General features: G+C 43.3%; 1 protein-coding gene across 2 annotated transcripts in view; it reads right to left on the reverse strand.

The window, feature by feature from the left end:
* Positions 1-1,213: 1,213 nt before the first annotated feature.
* The window catches only part of LOC138249903 (ATP-binding cassette sub-family C member 2-like), a 546,861-nt gene continuing 527,605 nt past the window's right edge, over positions 1,214-20,469 (reverse strand). For both annotated transcript variants that reach the window (XM_069204120.1, XM_069204121.1), the window contains one exon: positions 1,214-1,635. In XM_069204120.1, coding sequence (XP_069060221.1) covers positions 1,503-1,635 — 133 coding nt within the window. In that variant the 3' untranslated portion in view covers positions 1,214-1,502. The remainder of the gene's footprint in view (positions 1,636-20,469) is intronic.

Below are 20,469 nucleotides of genomic sequence, written 5' to 3' on the forward strand. Positions count from 1 at the left end.
AACAGTGTGCGAGCCCGGCTGAGAAATAAGACACAGCATGTAAAAAAAATGTGAGCAGGTGCTGGCTGTGCACACCCACCCTGCTGGGCGCTGGTGCCAACAGTTTCACTACTTGGCGCTAAACCCCTGAACAAACCTTGTGGAACTGTGCAAACATGGCATGATGTGGGTATTCTCCAGGCTCTATGAGAATACATCTGACATAATTTGCCATGCTTGAACACACAGCCCCGTTTTAGAATTTACACTTGAATATTCAAACAGTACAAGGGCAATGATGCCAACAAAACCAACATTAGGTTGACATAGAAAGACTCAGCATTTCAAGTTGTTGTTTTCTCCCTTTTGATTTTGGGCAGGGATTTAGTGTGTGCTTCTGCAGTTCCCTTGGGGGGAGGAATCAGTGTGCTAAAGGCACACCCCATGGGGGGGAATCTAATTGCCAGTTCTTCCTCAGGGTACTAGATAGTAGAAGTAGGTTAGACTTCCACTTTTATTTAAACACAGGGACCATGACACACACAACAAGCCCGAAACATTGATAATAAGGTATATTTTCAGATCAGGGAATCTCGGGAGGAGTGGGGGGCTCAATGGTACCGATTATGATGTTGCCCTACTGTGGGAAGTAAAGCCATGTTTTCTGACAAATGTAGTGTAAGTGTAGTGTTGCTGATGTACAGATTGTAAAGACTCTATTTCAGTTCCAGGAGTGGCGTCGTTATTGCATTACTGTTTAAGAAGTGTCTTGTGAGCAATCATCAAACACCGTCACAAATGTGCCAGTTACACACCTTTTCAATAAAATAACAGAGCTAGTAACTGCAGCTTAAACATGGGTACCTCCAAAAACAAGACAAGAAAACTGCCAGAAAAGAGAAGTAAAACTGAAGTGATAATAACACAATGGAATGAAAAATGACAAAATGGTGACCCGCCCAGGTTCCTAGAGATAATCAAAGTAGGAGGTGAAATGCACCTCAAATGATTTTAGCCCTATGTGTAACTTAGCTATATATGCATTAAGTAACGAAACAGTATGAAAATATATATGTTAGAGGGAATACCTTAACCGCCCACATTTTGTTTACCACATTATCACAGTCGCAAAATCAGCACCAAAATATTTTGCATGATGACCCCACCATTTTGGACATGACTTAAATATATTAAGATTCTTTTGTACATATAACACATCACACAAACTCCAAAGTATGTTATTTGATCTTTATTACTCTCCGGAGTGTCAAAAAAATAGACATTTCTAAAAACTGTGCACTTTTTTCAACCAGGACGTTTCCTAGCCTATTAAGACAAGAGGTATTTGGCGGCATTTCGTACATTTGTGCATTGCCCTTAGTTGACGAACGCAGAAAATATCTGTCACCTCACTGGAGTGTTTTTTTTCTTCTTAGCAATTACATACTTTACCAAATATACACTTTGAAATATATATAGTTTAAACTCAGTGCTTCTTTTTATGCAAATAAGGGAATTTTCAATTAATCAATCGTTATGGCTGCATCTTGTCTTATTCCAGCTTCCGATACCATGTTGAAAAAAACACCTTTACGCTGGCATAACCTTTGCGGTGTATCAAACTCAACAATCCTTCCTGAATCCAAAACGAGTACCCTGTAAAGATAAACACGACAAGGGTACAGTAGTCCTTGCTTCAAAAAACATTTATCCTGCATTCACAATTTTTGGTAAATAATTAATTCTTGTATACTGTTTTACAAAAAATATTTTATCAACAGTAGTCCTGTGTTTTTTTTTTTGTAGACAAATATCTTAGGGATTTCTTATTCAATTTTTGTTTTTTTAAAAAGAAGTTCAAAGAATGTTTTCAGCCGGTTAGGAATCATGTACTGCATATGCATCTTAGGTGTAGGCCTGGACGGAGTTCGCAGAGTTCTGCTATGGAGCACCAGAGGGCGCTAACTTTTTTTGTCGCTCAAGTAGATTTTCTACTTGAGAGGCAGCTTCCTCAAAGCAAGCGGCAGCTTTCTCATCGCGAGCGGTCAAGGTGGGCCAGAAATCTCACTCATGCTCGCCAAATTAGTGATTTCTCTCACTCGCACTCACCAGCTTAACATTGGTGAGTGAGAGAAAAAACACTGCTCCGCGTCAATTTGCGGTGTTTTTTGGAACGCCGCACTCCACGAGGAGTGGGGAAAACTCTGCGAACTCCACCAGCGGAGCAGAATTCTATACACACGCCTACTTATGTTCAACTTGATATTAAATGTTATTTTTGTGTGGTATATTTAGAGCATGGACCCGACGGCATAAGTGTCTATGTAACACTTTGGACTAAATACACAAGATTAGAGAAAGACTACAAGAAAATGTTAAATCATTGCATAGCTAAGCATACACATTTATTTATGCATGTAAACTGACGTCCACACATTACCTTACATGAAACATTACTTTGTGTAAGGTAGGTTCAGATGTGCTGAGGAAGAAACTACCTGGTAGGTTTTCAATTCAACCCTAAACTGTGGTAGGGAGGGTTCGAATCTGACAGTCAGGGATAGTTCATTCCAATATCTAGGACCACACACTGACGATGTTGCTTTATATATTGTTTTCCTTCTGACATTTCTGGTGCACATGGTACAGCAGCTACAGCCTAAGATGACAGGTTAATTTAGGAATTTGGCTTCCTTAGTGATGCGTACTTGATGATACATTAGATCTTGAATATGATGGGTGCCTAAGAAGACACTCTCGATCTTCTAGCTTTGGGGTCATGTGGTTGAACAATTGTGGCTTTTGACCAGAAAGGCTGCCACACAGAAAGGTGATGTTAGAATAGCTATAGACGATGTCTGTCAGGCCATTAAGTGAGGTGCTTCTTCTTTTAATGGGTAAAAGAAGGTATGTAATGCGTTTCTGAATTCACACAATCAAACGTTCCTGCTCCATGACCACAACTTCTCCACACATTGTACTAAACACTGTCCAAGATCTATCCCCAAATCAGGTACTCTCCATAACAACAGCCAGATTATGAATTTCCTTCTTACCATTAGTGCTCCAAATTGTAAATTAGAATCATAGCAGTAGGAATTACTCTCTGCAAGTATCCAACCCCAGATGGTTCTCTTAACAATCCTAAAGTTACTGAGAAGTAAACTCTTATCCGAGTGTATGAAATAACCAACATTCAGTCCTGTCTACATCAGTTCAACACACTTAACTTCAAACGGCCGTCTAAATCTAAGTAATGCAGAATCCAACTCCACAGTTTCAGTAATGTCTCCCCATGGCCCAAATTCCTCTAAAGCTCATATCCAAATTCACCCCATCATGGACATGACTGTTATGAAACCCTCACTTACCTTGAAATCTGCTCAAACATTTCAAATCCCAAAACCGTTCTAAAATGACCAACCCATGTAATGTATTAGCCCATCCACTGATCACTAAACACCAAGGGCCAGATGTATGACCATTTTGTTTTGCAACTCCCAATTTGCAATTGTTTGCAAATCGCAAATTGCAAGTAGGAAAACAAAATGTACAACAGTGTGAACCACACTGTTTGCGATTCGCAAACGGGTTGCAAGTGACCTGACTCATGAAAATTCATGATGCAGGTCGCAATTTGCGACCCATTTGTGAATGGCAACAATCACAGTTATGATGGCCTGCTGGGGTCAGCAGACCACCATGTCAGTGATTGTTTTGTCAATAAAGGAATTTTTGTTTAAGAAGCATCCTGTTTTCCTTAAAGGAAAATGGGATGCATTTAAAAAACAAAAATGGAAAGTTACCTTTTCATTTTTTCAGAGTAGACGGTGGTCTGTGGGACCTCTGGATGCTCTAAAAAAATGTTGATGTCCAGATTCACAAAGGGTAAGGGCCCCTTGTGGACCCCTTTCCATTTGCGAATGGGTTCCCACCAATTGGAAATTGGTGGTAACCGATTGTTTTGCGACCACATTCAGAATCGCATAACAAACATACATGGGCCTGCAAGCTGCAGTTAAGAAGGGATGCCCTTGGCACGCCCTTTCCTAATTGCGAGTCGCAATCCCTATTTTGCGAGTCGGTAACAGGACACTGACTTGCAAAATAGGGATAGTACATGCAACAAGGCCATTTTGTGGTTGCAAAAGGCGAATTTCACACTTTGCAACCACAAAATAGCTTCATACATCTGGCCCCAAGCCACTAAAGTGTGACGTTTGTAGCTCTTCATTCTCAAACTTTGCTGACATATGTTACCATCAGAGATCTGGACCTGGTCTTCCTCATTATAGCAGAAACCTGGCATAACTATGCTTACCAAACTTTTTTTTACATACTTGTATCAAGCAATACTCTATTATCATGCAATGCTGGCAGAACAACTGAGGGGGTGGTATAGATGTTACACCTTCTCACCCACTGGGAACTCCTCACTATGCAAGACACTATCTCCCTCATGAACTCCGTACACTTGGGAGCACTCATGGACCCATGCCGCAACCACGTCTTCAACCTTGGATGCGAGACAATTGGCGACGAGCTCAGGGAGGTCCTCAATACCTCCATCACTGCGGCCTCCTTCCAAGAGGTCTGGAAACACTCTGAAGTGAGACTCCTTCTTGAAAAGACATCTGCTGACCCAGCCAAATTGAAGAATTACAGGCCCATATCTCTGCTCCTCTATCCAGTAAAAGTCCTTGAAAAAACAATGAACCAGCAACTCACCCAACACCTTAAAGACCACAACCTCCTTGGACCATTCTCAATCTGGATTGCGAGCTAACCACAGCACTGAGACAGCCGTGATTGCGGTAATAGATGACATCAGAGCCCTTCTGGACCGTGGGGAAACAGCAGCCTTCATCCTCCTAGACCTGTCTGCCACGTTTGACACAGTCTCCCACCACATCCTGATCAACAGACTTCACCACATCAGGATTCAAGGAAATGCCCTCAAATGGATCACCTCATACCTCACTGGAAGAACCTAATGGGTCAGTCTCTCACCGTTCACCTCAAAGCTCAAGAAGATCATCTGTGGAGTCCCCAAGGATCGTGCCTCAGCTGGAACCTCTTCAACACCTACATGACACACCTGGCTGTCACTGTTGGATCACACGGACTTAACATCATCTCCTATGCCGATGACACACAGCTAATTTTCCCACTGTCTGAAGATCCCTTCACCACAAAAGCTGACTTCCACAGACACATGATGAACATAGCGGACTGGATGAAGGACAACTGTCTCAATCTCAACACTGAAGAAATGGAAGTCCTCATCTTTGAGAACAACACATTGCCATGGACTGACACATTGTGACCAGCGTAGCTCGGCAGACCTCCTGCCCCAACAGACCGCACCCGCAACATGTGCATCATCCTGGATAGCAAGCTATCTATGAAGAAACAAGCCGATGCAGTCTCATCCGCCTGCTTCCATACCCTTCTCATGCTCTGCAAGATCTTCAGGGGGCTTTTAGCTGACACCAGAAGGACCGTCACAAGGCCCTCATCACCAGCAGACTGGACTACAGAAATACGATCTACATAGGAATCACAGCACGCCTCCTGAAGAGGCTCCAGACAACACAGAGCTCAGCATCAAGACTCGTACTTGACCTCCCCACAAGGACACACATCATACCTCTTCTCAGAAAACTACACTAGCTCCCAATTCAGAAAAATGCCAGTTCAAGATGCTGACCCATGCCAACAAGGCCCTGCACAATGAAGGGCCAGCATACATCAACAGATGCCTGACCTTCTACCAACTGACCAGACACATCTGATCAGCTTCCCCCGCAGACACTCCACGGATCAGTCAAGCCAACAGCAGAGGATGCTCCTTCTTGCACCTGGCAACCAAGGCTTAGAATAACCTCCCCCTGTACCTCAAGACCGTACCATAAATCCAGCTATTCAGAAGAGAACTAAAGACCTGGATGTTCGAATGATCATTCCTCCATGCAGCAGGAATACAGCTCCAGCGCTTTGAGACCTTCACAGGAGATTTGCCGTACTCTTTAAATGTTTGATTGATTAATATACTGAACAGGCATTCCATGCTCCATTATTCCCGCTCAACATTTGAACTACTGCAGATTGAAGTTACTGCTTCACTGTCATCTAAGTTGAGACTCATTTCACTTTACCACCCAGCTAAAAATCTAATCTGACTTCTCCCAAGAGGAGCTCCAGCCCTCTGTGGCAAACCATAAACATAAAACCCACCATGCCAGTAATGATCCTTCTTTTGATGTCCAAGGCCAATTATTGGACTATGATCCTGAAGTAATCGTCCACCAGAGATCAGCGAAATGGTTCCCTTACCTAGATGTAGCTGATTATGTCCAGATGCTATTGTGTAAGGGCTTTGAGAAAAAGGTTCAGGCTAAGCTGAAGTTGAATGCTCCCATTGTTCTTTGATCGGTAAGGTCACCAACATGCCAGAGATTGATCCATGTATGGCAGTCTTCATGCGGAAAATTTCGAAGGATCCCAAAAAAGGAACTGACCGCTTATGGTGTGACTGTCAAGACAAAGCCCTCAACCTATTTGCGTCCCCTTACCATGATTCTAGAAATGGCACTCCAGGCCAAAGAGACATGATCTCGTATGGATCCAGATATTCTCTTGCTGCGGACCCAACATGCAACTGGGCAAAGCTAATAGTGTAATTTCCCTGCAAAGGTGCCACTCCGTCCTGATGTGAACTGAAGCCAAACTGGCAGAACTGGCCCCCTCTGAAGCAGGTCCTTTTTTGTTGAAAACTTTGTAAATTACCTCAGGAAAATTTTCTCAACCTCTGCTCTCTACAAAGGTCAAACCTTGCTTTAAAAGGTTTTCTACACTGACCTTTTCAAAAGGATGGGGTGCTTTCCAGGTCAGGCGCCAGGGTACAACTACTTCCAGACCATCCCCAGAAGCTTCTACTCCAGAGGACAAGGAGGTTGGCAGAACAACAAAAGAAGTAATAGATTCTTCCTCTCCAGAGCTGAAGGTTGTTCAAGGCAGCTTACAGAAGAATAACTACTGCGTTGTAACTACAGGAGCCACTAACACTTCCTACTCAGGTAAACATCATTCAAATGTCTGATAACTCTGGGGGCATGGTACGTCACTTCCTTTGCAACTGACCGAAAATCATTCACGATTCTTTTTTTTTTGGAGACAGTGAAGGGATACAAGCTAGAGTTTTATGGGTCTCCTAAGCAGGATATCCAGCTCTCTTCTCTCCATTTTTCCAACAAGAAAGTCAATTAATAGAAGTTGAAATACAGGAACTACTACACTAAGAAGCAATTGTTCCCTCTCAGCCTCACTCCAGAGGTTTCCTCAACAACATTTTCTTGGTGCAGAAGAAAGGTGGTGGTTACGGGTTGGTACTGAACCTTAAACAATTTAATGCATGGATGGTCTACCATCACCTCAAGAGGAGGGTGTTGGAAAATGCCTCTGAAGGTTCACCCCAAACTTTTTGCCTTCCTCCTGTTCTTTTCCTGACCTCATTTTTGCTGGCTTTTGGACTCTGGGCACTTTACCACTGCTAACCAGTGCTAAATTGCATGTGCTCTCTCCCTAAAAACATGGTAACATTGGCTAATACCCAATTGGCATATTTAATTTACTTACAAGTCCCTAGTAAAGTGCACTACATGTGCCCAGGGCCTGAAGATTAAATGCTACTAATGGGCCTGCAGCACTGATTGTGCCACCCATATAACTGTCCCCTTAACTATGTCTCAGGCCTGCAATCGCAAGGCCTGTGTGTGCAGTTACACTGCCACTTCGACTTGGCATTTACAAGTACTTGCCAAGCCTTAAACTCCCCTTTTTCTACATATAAGTCACCATAAGGAAGGCACTACGTAACCCCTAGGGCAGGGTGCTATGTAGGTAAAAGGCAGGACATGCATATATGTGTTTTATATGTCCTGGTAGAGAAAAACTCCTAAATTCGTTTTCCACTGTTGTGAGTCCTGCTCCTTTCATAGACTAGCATTAGAACTGCCCTCACATACTTTTCGAGTGATAGATTCTGATCTGAAAGGGGTACCCAGGTCATATTTAGTATGGCCAGAATGGTAATAGAAAATCCTGCTTATTGGTGAGGTTGGATTTATATTACTACTTTAGAAATGCCACTTTTACAAAGTGAGCATTTCTCTGCACTTAAAACCATCTGTGCCTTACAGTCTGTCTCCAATCAACGTCTGGTCTGTACTGGTTGACAGCTCCTTTGTGCATTTCACCCAGACAACCACAAACACAAGACACTCAGTCACATCTGCCTTTATCTGCATACTGAATGGGTTTTCCTGGGCTGGAAGGGTGGAGGGCCTGACACTTGCATTTCAAAGGACAGTGGCCTGCCCTCACACAATGGACTGATAAACCACCTACTAGGACCCTAGCAGACAGGACTGAACTGAAAGGGGAACTTGTGCCTTCAAAACCACTCTTTGAAGTCTCCCCAACTTCAAAGGCATTTTTAGGTATATAAACTGGGTCTCTGACCCCACCAACTGAGACACTTCTGGACATACAAATGCATCCTGTCAAGAGGACCTGGCTGGCTGCCCAAAGGACTCATCTGGACTGCTTTGCTGAGAAGGACTGCTGCCCTGCTGGCCTCTGACTTTGCTGAGAAGGACCCTGCCTTCCCCAAAAGTGCTCTTCAAGGGCTTGGATTGAGCTTGCCTCCTGTGTTGTGAAGTCTCAGGGCCAAAAACACTTAGGCCCATATTTATACTTTTTTAGCGCCGCATTTGCGCCACTTTTTGACGCAAAAGCGGCGCAAACTTACAAAATACAATTGTAGATACACAGTTCTATGGGATGTGGATGTAGTGCTCAGATTCTTAAGAGCTTGGGCCATAAATGAAGATCTGTGTAGGAAAAGGTGTCTGTGCTCCTTTTTCTCATTTCATGCAGGAGAGTGTCAGATGTGAAGGCCCTGGACTAAGCAGGTACAGTTCTTTTACCTTCTCGGGTAACTTTTAGGATCTCTAACCAAACTAGGACAAATTTGCACTGTGTGAGTTTTCCAGCCTTTAAGAACAAGCAAATGTTTTGTGTGGTGAGTTGTTTAAAGGCCTATGAGGATTTCACAAGAGAGTTGTGTTGGTGCACAGGGGGACAGGTACTCATTGTGCTTCAACAGTCTAGTGACATCAGCCACCCTACCCTGGTGGGTAAGATGGCTACTGGCAGAAGCAGAGATAGATATGTCCTTATTTGGAGCCCATTAAATCAGAGCCGCTATGGCATCTAAATCATATTCTCTTGGTTCTTGTTTAGAGAATATTATGGTGGCAGCAGACTGGTTGTCTGATTCTATGTTTAAAGTATTCTACCATAAACCAATTGTAGATGTGGCTTATTTAGTTGTGGTGCATCTTAGAACAAGTATAATTTGAGCCACTGGTCCTGACAGAGAATAAAAAATGTACTAGCTGACGTGTCAAGAAGTTTCAGTTCTATCAAGGACATGTAGGTAAGGAGTATCTCACTATCATTTCTGCTATTTTATACTTGAGATAAATGTTATTGTGTTACTGGTCACAACTAATATAGATCTAATTATGCCCACCCTGTTTATTTGTTGTAGCTATGTTTTATAGGGTGTTACAGCTGTGTTTTTCTCACTGACAGGCTCTAATAACAAGCAGAACTGATTGCCCCAAAAGTAGCTGCAGTTTTAGCCTAGGTTCCAGTTCAGACTTACTTGTCCATCTGCTCATCTGGATCATGTGGGAGGGCACATCAAGGTACGCCTATGAATGAGAGCTCAGATGGAATTCCACATGGACCACATTGGATGCAGGGTGTTTAAAGATGATGTTGCTATAGTTATGTTTTAAGAGAAACAAAGAAAGGGGAAGGACTGTGGTCTCAGCAACTCTTGAAGAGCTGTAAGGATTCTTTCTGGTGGTTGTGCACTTCTGATATTGTGTTGATTCATGAGAAATGAAGTTTAATATATTGTTTGATTTGATTGGCTGCTGTGTTTTTCAGCAGTAAGGTGAGAGAAGCATAATGTTTGCCTCCCTGTGCTTAATAGAATTGAATATTTTTGATGCATCAGCTAGAACAATTTTACTCACCACACTCTGATTCCATTCACATTCCATCCCTTACCCTAAAATACTCTCTCAACCTCAAACTGATTTTATATGGAAGAGAGACTAGATAAAGAGGAACTAATCTCTATAATCTCTGCAGCTATGATAAATTAATGTACCCACAATGCCACCAGTGTCTTTTTTTTCAGAGCTGCAGCCTTACCCTTATATATAGAAGGAATACTATTCTACTATTCCTCTCACTAGGACAGTCCTGTACAAAAATAATTTGATTAAATGGCTTTCCTCAATCTTCGACATGAGAGTCCTAATCAGAGGAAAACTGAATAAAAAGTAAGGAAAACCAAGTCACTTTGTCTCCCTCAAAAATCTAAAAGAAAAGACGAAACACAACAAAATAATGTTGTTCCACCCAAAAACATAATGCCAAAACGCTGGTATTGTAAAAAAAAAGAAAAAGATTAGAAACCCTTTGATATAATCTATAAACAATATCTGCACTGGACTGTCTTACAAAATGCAAGATGTAATGAGTAATGCTAGTCTTTCATTTTTTCTTGACAAAATAGTGAAACTCAGATTAGATTTTAAAGCTGCTAATTCTGACACATACTTGCTAAGCAATTCGAGTAAGGAATTCACCCCATGGAACACCTTCACACCCACCTCAGAAACAGAACTGACGGGTGCTGTGCTAACCACGAATTGATCGATCAATCTATGAAAATGATGTATGCCTTTTCTCCAATGCAAAACATCTTTGGAAAACTCTGTGCCCCCAACAGAATCACTATCACAAATACCTTTCTGTATACCACATCATTACCTGAATGTCTCAAAATTGGTGATATGCAACTATGAAAGAACATAAGCCACACTCTCACTGAAAACTATGGCTCCCTTAAATCTCTCCCCTTTCTGTCCAATCTAATTGAAAAATCTGTCGCTCCACAGCTGAAGAAACACATTTACAGATCCAAACTAGTGGGCACACACATCTGGGTTTTAGACTGGGACATAACACCTAGGGCCATATTTATACTTTTTGACGCAAAACTGCGCTAACGCAGTTTTGCGGCAAAAAAATTAGCGCCGGCTAACGCCATTCTGAAGCGCCATGCGGGCGCCGTATTTATTGAATGGCGTTAGCCGACCGGCGCTGCCTGGTGTGCGTGAAAAAAAAACACGTACACCAGGCAGCGCCGGCATAGGGAAAAATGGCGTTTGGGCATCCAAAAATGGGGCAAGTCAGGCTGAGGCAAAAAAATCGTCTTAACCCGATTTGCGCCATTTTTTTTGGGCGCCCAGATGCCATTAACATGACTCCTGTCTTAGCAAAGACAGGAGTCATGCCCCCTTGCCCAATGGCCATGCCCAGGGGACGTCTGTCCTCTGGGCATGGTCATTGGGCATAGTGGCATGTTGGGGGGCACAAATCAGGCCCCCCTATGCCACAATTTAAAAAAAAAAAAAATACTTACCACAACTTACCTTTTCTTCCCTGGGATGGGTCCCTCCATCCTTGGGTGTCCTCCTGGGGTGAGCAAGGGTGGCAGGGGGTGTCCCTGGGGGCAGGGGAGGGCACCTCTGGGCTCATTCTGAGCCCACAGGTCCCTTAACGCCTGCCCTGACCCAGGCGCTAAAAAGAGGCGCAAATGCGGGGTTTTTTGCCCCGCCCACTCCCGGGCGTCATTTTTGCCCGGGAGTATAAATACCACGCACATGCCTGGGAGTCATTTTTTAAGACGGGAACGCAAGGAAGGTGTTCACGCCAAAAAATGACGCTAACTCCATGAACTTTGGCGCTAGACGCGTCTAACGCCAAAGTATAAATATGGAGTTAGTTTTGCGTCGAAAAAAAAGACGCAAATTCGGCGCAAACGGAGTATAAATATGCCCCCTAATACTTCACTCTAATGGTGACTGATTATCTCATCAGAAATTCCAAAAAGGGCTGTATTTTACTCCTCATATTTTTAGATTTAAAAGCTGCGTTTGACACATACATCTGAAGTCCCTCAAACACTAAAGGGGTCTGTTCACAAACTACATTATGTAAAATGTTTATGGTACTATAAGAGTACTACAAAGGTACTACAAAATGCTACTCACAAACTGCATGCGAAGGCCTCTGCGTCCACCTGTCCTACCCTTTTCTGTGAAGATATCTCCACCACGACTGCTGAGTCTCTGCGCACATATGTATACCTTTTTGTAGTAAATGTAGGAGGGACAGGGAAGAGAAGCTGGAAAATGGGGATTATTTGGGACTAAAGGGGAGGAAGGATTTAGGGAGAGGTAAGGGGGAGCTAAGGGAGGGCTAGTGAAGGGTATTGGGAGGGACATCCACCCACTCAAAAATGAGCCAGCCTATGGAGTAACGAGGTACTACCTCGAAACTATCATAGTAGTATTGTGGTATTTATGGAAATAAAAAAAAAACACCATGCCACTCCACTTTACAACACTCTATGCCCCTCCACTCCATTCTACTGCTCTCTATGGCATTACTCTCTACAACACTCTACTCTACTCTACTCTGTGACACTCTACTCCACTGTATGGCACTCTACGCAACTCCCTCTATGAACTCCACTTTACTCTATGACACACTACTCTGCTGTTTTTGAGAACTCCACTCAATACCACCCTATGCCACTGCACTCTATGAGCCTATTCTACACTACTCTAACACAATCTATGACACTCCACTGAACTCTGTCATTCCACTCTATGGCACTCCACTTTACGCCCCTCCACTCTAAGGCCCTCTACAACATGACATTCTATAACATGCAACTTCACTCTACTATATGACACACCACTACATTACACTCTACACTACTCCACTCTACTCTACACCGCTCAAATCAGTGCCACTCCCCTCTATGCCTTTCCACTGCATGCCATAAAACTCTATGCCACAAGACTCCACATCATGAGACTCAACACAACACTCTACAGCACTCCACTCTGTGACACTCCTCTCCACTGCACACCAACAACATGCCACTCTGTTTTACGACACACCACTGCACTGTATGCCACTCCACTCTACTCCTTACCACTCTAATACTCTCTATGACAAGCCACTTTATTACTCATCACTGCACTCTACCCTACCACACGCCACTCCAATCCACTCCACTCTACACCAAGTCCACTCTAGAAGACTCTATTCAACTCTATGGGCCTCATTTGTGCGCCACTCCACTCCAGTCTACGACACTCTATGATACGCCACTCCACTACACTGCATGACATGCAACTCCACTCTATGACCGACCACTCCACTCTACCCATCACCACACACCACTCTACAATATGTCACTCCACTCTAGCATAAATACTCATCAATGACTACCCTGAGATGTCTGTTTCCTAAGGGTCCCAAAGAAATCAACTTCAACTCTTCCACAAGCCTGTTTAGGACTGTGAGACGTTGTCAATGGATGTTGTGTCTTTTAGTTCCCTCTCAACTCGCTTGTCTAGGCGCGTCAACGGCATCCGGTCTCTTAGGGCTCTTTAGGTGGCTACAATGCCATGATTTCCTTTATGGGCTAGTTCAATGACTTGCTGTCTTAGGCTCTCGAGTATGATGATTCTTGAGCCTCTTAATACAACACCTTCTTTTGTCTTTGACAGTTCATCCTGTGCATTTCAGAATTTTTGAAATTCAACATTGCCGGCAAAAGGTTGAGTGCTCTTCTTCCAAGTTTAAGTTAAAATGATGTCTTTGAGGATATGTATGTTCTTCTTTGCATTAGTAGCAGCAATAATCTGTTTCAATGTATAGGGCTGCTGGTGTGCTGGATCTTACAATGAAGTTAATGTACTCCTCAGATGTTCTGGATGTCACACTGTGACAATGGAGTGCTACTCGTGAAAAGTAATCAGCATGGTTCTGATCTTTACCTGACTTGTGTACATAGCCATAATCTTGCAGTTGCAACCACCACCTCTCAATGCGAGGGGGTTTCTAAAAATAGTGAGCAGCATTTGGTGGACTATATTGATAGTCATACGTTTGCCATATAGAAACACATGAAAATGTTCTGAGGACCCCACTACAGCCAGACCCAGACTCTCCTCCTCTGGCTGAGAATAGGCATGTTCTGTATCAGACAGGATTCGACCGGCATAGGCCACAATGTGTCTCTGAGAATTCGGATGACCATTATGTTGAGCAAGGATTGCCCCCAGCCCCACCGAGCTCACATCTACTGTGATCTCAGTATGTAACTTGGGGTCAAAATAGGCCTTCTCAGTTGCATTCGCAATCACATGTTTTTATTATTTTGAAGCTTTGAGGACATTCAGCAGACCACTCTACAGGGACATTTCGTTTTGTCAAGTCTCTCAAAGGGGCACCCACTGTACCAATGTCACAAATGTACCTTGAGCAATAACTGGCCATGCATAAGAAGGATCGCACATGGTGTGTATGGCTTGCACAATAAAGTGCAAGCACTGTCAACTACTTGCCCCCACAAGATGCCACCATGTGCGATCCTTCGTATGCATGGCCAGTTATTGCGCAAGGTACATTTGTGACATTGCTACAGTGGGTGCAAGTAGTTGGCAGTGCTTGCACTTTATTTATCTGGGTCAGGATTCATTCCTCCATCGGAGAATAGGTGCCCAAAGACTTTAAGTTTGGTCTTGTGAAACTCACACGTTGCTGTGTTCAGAGTGAAACCTGCATCAGCAAATAACTGGTTCACTTGTGTAAGAGCTTTGTCATTCTCCTCTTGTGTTGTTTGAAATACCAGTATGTCATCACTGTAAACAAAAGCATGTGTGACAGGTTGAATATGACGTGTAACATCCTGAAATATTTCTGCAGCTGACAACACTCCAAAACTCAACCTTTTGTATCTGAATAAACCAACATGAGGCAAAATAGTAGTGATGTATCTACAGTTCTCTTCCAACTAGAGCTGATGGTATCCTTTGTTCATATCAAGACGGGAGAAGACTTTGGAACTGTTCAGTTGCATGATCATGTCTGCTATGTGTGGACCAGGATGTCTATCTCTTGCAATAATTTTTGGCCTGGTGCATTAGTAACACAGATGCACCATGTACCTCTACTATCCTTTTTTGGTAATCGCAAGGCCTGTGTGTGCAGTTACACTGCCACTTCGACTTGGCATTTACAAGTACTTGCCAAGCCTTAAACTCCCCTTTTTCTACATATAAGTCACCATAAGGAAGGCACTACGTAACCCCTAGGGCAGGGTGCTATGTAGGTAAAAGGCAGGGCATGCATATATGTGTTTTATATGTCCTGGTAGAGAAAAACTCCTAAATTCGTTTTCCACTGTTGTGAGTCCTGCTCCTTTCATAGACTAGCATTAGAACTGCCCTCACATACTTTTCGAGTGATAGATTCTGATCTGAAAGGGGTACCCAGGTCATATTTAGTATGGCCAGAATGGTAATAGAAAATCCTGCTTATTGGTGAGGTTGGATTTATATTACTACTTTAGAAATGCCACTTTTACAAAGTGAGCATTTCTCTGCACTTAAAACCATCTGTGCCTTACAGTCTGTCTCCAATCAACGTCTGGTCTGTACTGGTTGACAGCTCCTTTGTGCATTTCACCCTGACAACCACAAACACAAGACACTCAGTCACATCTGCATTTATCTGCATACTGAATGGGTTTTCCTGGGCTGGAAGGGTGGAGGGCCTGACACTTGCATTTCAAAGGACAGTGGCCTGCCCTCACACAATGGACTGATAAACCGCCTACTAGGACCCTAGCAGACAGGACTGAACTGAAAGGGGAACTTGTGCCTTCAAAACCACTCTTTGAAGTCTCCCCAACTTCAAAGGCATTTTTAGGTATATAAACTGGGTCTCTGACCCCACCAACTCCGACACTTCTGGACATACAAATGCATCCTGTCAAGAGGACCTGGCTGGCTGCCCAAAGGACTCATCTGGACTGCTTTGCTGAGAAGGACTGCTGCCCTGCTGGCCTCTGACTTTGCTGAGAAGGACCCTGCCTTCCCCAAAAGTGCTCTTCAAGGGCTTGGATTGAGCTTGCCTCCTGTTTTGTGAAGTCTCAGGGCCAAAAACACTTAGGCCCATATTTATACTTTTTTAGCGCCGCATTTGCGCCACTTTTTGATGCAAAAGCGGCGCAAACTTACAAAATACAATTGTAGATACACAGTTCTATGGGATGTGGATGTAGTGCTCAGATTCTTAAGAGCTTGGGCCATAAATGAAGATCTGTGTAGGAAAAGGTGTCTGTGCTCCTTTTTCTCATTTCATGCAGGAGAGTGTCAGATGTGAAGGCCCTGGACTAAGCAGGTACAGTTCTTTTACCTTCTCGGGTAACTTTTAGGATCTCTAACCAAACTAGGACAAATTTGCACTGTGTGAGTTTTCCAGCCTTTCAGAACAAGCAAATGTTTTGTGTGGTGAGTTGTTTAAAGGCCTATGAGGATTTCACAAGAGAGTTGTGTTGGTGCACAGGGGGACAGGTACTCATTGTGCTTCAACAGTCTAGTGACATCAGCCACCCTACCCTGGTGGGTAAGATGGCTACTGGCAGAAGCAGAGATAGATATGTCCTTATTTGGAGCCCATTAAATCAGAGCCGCTATGGCATCTAAATCATATTCTCTTGGTTCTTGTTTAGAGAATATTATGGTGGCAGCAGACTGGTTGTCTGATTCTATGTTTAAAGTATTCTACCATAAACCAATTGTAGATGTGGCTTATTTAGTTGTGGTGCATCTTAGAACAAGTATAATTTGAGCCACTGGTCCTGACAGAGAATAAAAAATGTACTAGCTGACGTGTCAAGAAGTTTCAGTTCTATCAAGGACATGTAGGTAAGGAGTATCCCACTATCATTTCTGCTATTTTATACTTGAGATAAATGTTATTGTGTTACTGGTCACAACTAATATAGATCTAATTATGCCCACCCTGTTTATTTGTTGTAGCTATGTTTTATAGGGTGTTACAGCTGTGTTTTTCTCACTGACAGGCTCTAATAACAAGCAGAACTGATTGCCCCAAAAGTAGCTGCAGTTTTAGCCTAGGTTCCAGTTCAGACTTACTTGTCCATCTGCTCATCTGGATCATGTGGGAGGGCACATCAAGGTACGCCTATGAATGAGAGCTCAGATGGAATTCCACATGGACCACATTGGATGCAGGGTGTTTAAAGATGATGTTGCTATAGTTATGTTTTAAGAGAAACAAAGAAAGGGGAAGGACTGTGGTCTCAGCAACTCTTGAAGAGCTGTAAGGATTCTTTCTGGTGGTTGTGCACTTCTGATATTGTGTTGATTCATGAGAAATGAAGTTTAATATATTGTTTGATTTGATTGGCTGCTGTGTTTTTCAGCAGTAAGGTGAGAGAAGCATAATGTTTGCCTCCCTGTGCTTAATAGAATTGAATATTTTTGATGCATCAGCTAGAACAATTTTACTCACCACACTCTGATTCCATTCACATTCCATCCCTTACCCTAAAATACTCTCTCAACCTCAAACTGATTTTATATGGAAGAGAGACTAGATAAAGAGGAACTAATCTCTATAATCTCTGCAGCTATGATAAATTAATGTACCCACAATGCCACCAGTGTCTTTTTTTTCAGAGCTGCAGCCTTACCCTTATATATAGAAGGAATACTATTCTACTATTCCTCTCACTAGGACAGTCCTGTACAAAAATAATTTGATTAAATGGCTTTCCTCAATCTTCGACATGAGAGTCCTAATCAGAGGAAAACTGAATAAAAAGTAAGGAAAACCAAGTCACTTTGTCTCCCTCAAAAATCTAAAAGAAAAGACGAAACACAACAAAATAATGTTGTTCCACCCAAAAACATAATGCCAAAACGCTGGTATTGTAAAAAAAAAAGAAAAAGATTAGAAACCCTTTGATATAATCTATAAACAATATCTGCACTGGACTGTCTTACAAAATGCAAGATGTAATGAGTAATGCTAGTCTTTCATTTTTTCTTGACAAAATAGTGAAACTCAGATTAGATTTTAAAGCTGCTAATTCTGACACATACTTGCTAAGCAATTCGAGTAAGAAATTCACCCCATGGAACACCTTCACACCCACCTCAGAAACAGAACTGACGGGTGCTGTGCTAACCACGAATTGATCGATCAATCTATGAAAATGATGTATGCCTTTTCTCCAATGCAAAACATCTTTGGAAAACTCTGTGCCCCCAACAGAATCACTATCACAAATACCTTTCTGTATACCACATCATTACCTGAATGTCTCAAAATTGGTGATATGCAACTATGAAAGAACATAAGCCACACTCTCACTGAAAACTATGGCTCCCTTAAATCTCTCCCCTTTCTGTCCAATCTAATTGAAAAATCTGTCGCTCCACAGCTGAAGAAACACATTTACAGATCCAAACTAGTGGGCACACACATCTGGGTTTTAGACTGGGACATAACACCTAGGGCCATATTTATACTTTTTGACGCAAAACTGCGCTAACGCAGTTTTGCGGCAAAAAAATTAGCGCCGGCTAACGCCATTCTGAAGCGCCATGCGGGCGCCGTATTTATTGAATGGCGTTAGCCGACCGGCGCTGCCTGGTGTGCGTGAAAAAAAACCACGTACACCAGGCAGCGCCGGCGTAGGGAAAAATGGCGTTTGGGCATCCAAAAATGGGGCAAGTCAGGCTGAGGCAAAAAAATCGTCTTAACCCGATTTGCGCCATTTTTTTTGGGCGCCCAGATGCCATTAACATGACTCCTGTCTTAGCAAAGACAGGAGTCATGCCCCCTTGCCCAATGGCCATGCCCAGGGGACGTCTGTCCTCTGGGCATGGTCATTGGGCATAGTGGCATGTTGGGGGGCACAAATCAGGCCCCCCTATGCCACCATTTTGTTTAAAAAAAAATACTTACCACAACTTACCTTTTCTTCCCTGGGATGGGTCCCTCCATCCTTGGGTGTCCTCCTGGGGTGAGCAAGGGTGGCAGGGGGTGTCCCTGGGGGCAGGGGAGGGCACCTCTGGGCTCATTCTGAGCCCACAGGTCCCTTAACGCCTGCCCTGACCCAGGCGCTAAAAAGAGGCGCAAATGCGGGGTTTTTTGCCCCGCCCACTCCCGGGCGTCATTTTTGCCCGGGAGTATAAATACCACGCACGTGCCTGGGAGTCATTTTTTAAGACGGGAACGCCTACCTTGCATCTCATTAACGCAAGGAAGGTGTTCACGCCAAAAAATGACGCTAACTCCATGAACTTTGGCGCTAGACGCGTCTAACGCCAAAGTATAAATATGGAGTTAGTTTTGCGTTGAATTTGCGTCGAAAAAAACGACGCAAATTCGGCGCAAACGGAGTATAAATATGCCCCCTAATACTTCACTCTAATGGTGACTGATTATCTCATCAGAAATTCCAAAAAGGGCTGTATTTTACTCCTCATATTTTTAGATTTAAAAGCTGCGTTTGACACATACATCTGAAGTCCCTCAAACACTAAAGGGGTCTGTTCACAAACTACATTATGTAAAATGTTTATGGTACTATAAGAGTACTACAAAGGTACTACAAAATGCTACTCACAAACTGCATGCGAAGGCCTCTGCGTCCACCTGTCCTACCCTTTTCTGTGAAGATATCTCCACCACGACTGCTGAGTCTCTGCGCACATATGTATACCTTTTTGTAGTAAATGTAGGAGGGACAGGGAAGAGAAGCTGGAAAATGGGGATTATTTAGGACTAAAGGGGAGGAAGGATTTAGGGAGAGGTAAGGGGGAGCTAAGGGAGGGCTAGTGAAGGGTATTGGGAGGGACATCCACCCACTCAAAAATGAGCCAGCCTATGGAGTAACGAGGTACTACCTCGAAACTATCATAGTAGTATTGTGGTATTTATGGAAACAAAAACAAAAAACACCATGCCACTCCACTTTACAACACTCTATGCCCCTCCACTCCATTCTACTGCTCTCTATGGCATTACTCTCTACAACACTCTACTCTACTCTACTCTGTGACACTCTACCCCACTGTATGGCACTCTACGCAACTCCCTCTATGAATTCCACTTTACTCTATGACACACTACTCTGCTGTTTTTGAGAACTCTACTCAATACCACCCTATGCCACTGCACTCTATGAGCCTATTCTACACTACTCTAACACAATCTATGACACTCCACTGAACTCTGTCATTCCACTCTATGGCACTCCACTTTACGCCCCTCCACTCTAAGGCCCTCTACAACATGACATTCTATAACATGCAACTTCACTCTACTATATGACACACCACTACATTACACTCTACACTACTCCACTCTACTCTACACCGCTCAAATCAGTGCCACTCCCCTCTATGCCTTTCCACTGCATGCCATAAAACTCTATGC

This window comes from Pleurodeles waltl, chromosome 8 (genome assembly GCF_031143425.1).
Source record: "Pleurodeles waltl isolate 20211129_DDA chromosome 8, aPleWal1.hap1.20221129, whole genome shotgun sequence".
NCBI lineage: Eukaryota > Metazoa > Chordata > Amphibia > Caudata > Salamandridae > Pleurodeles > Pleurodeles waltl.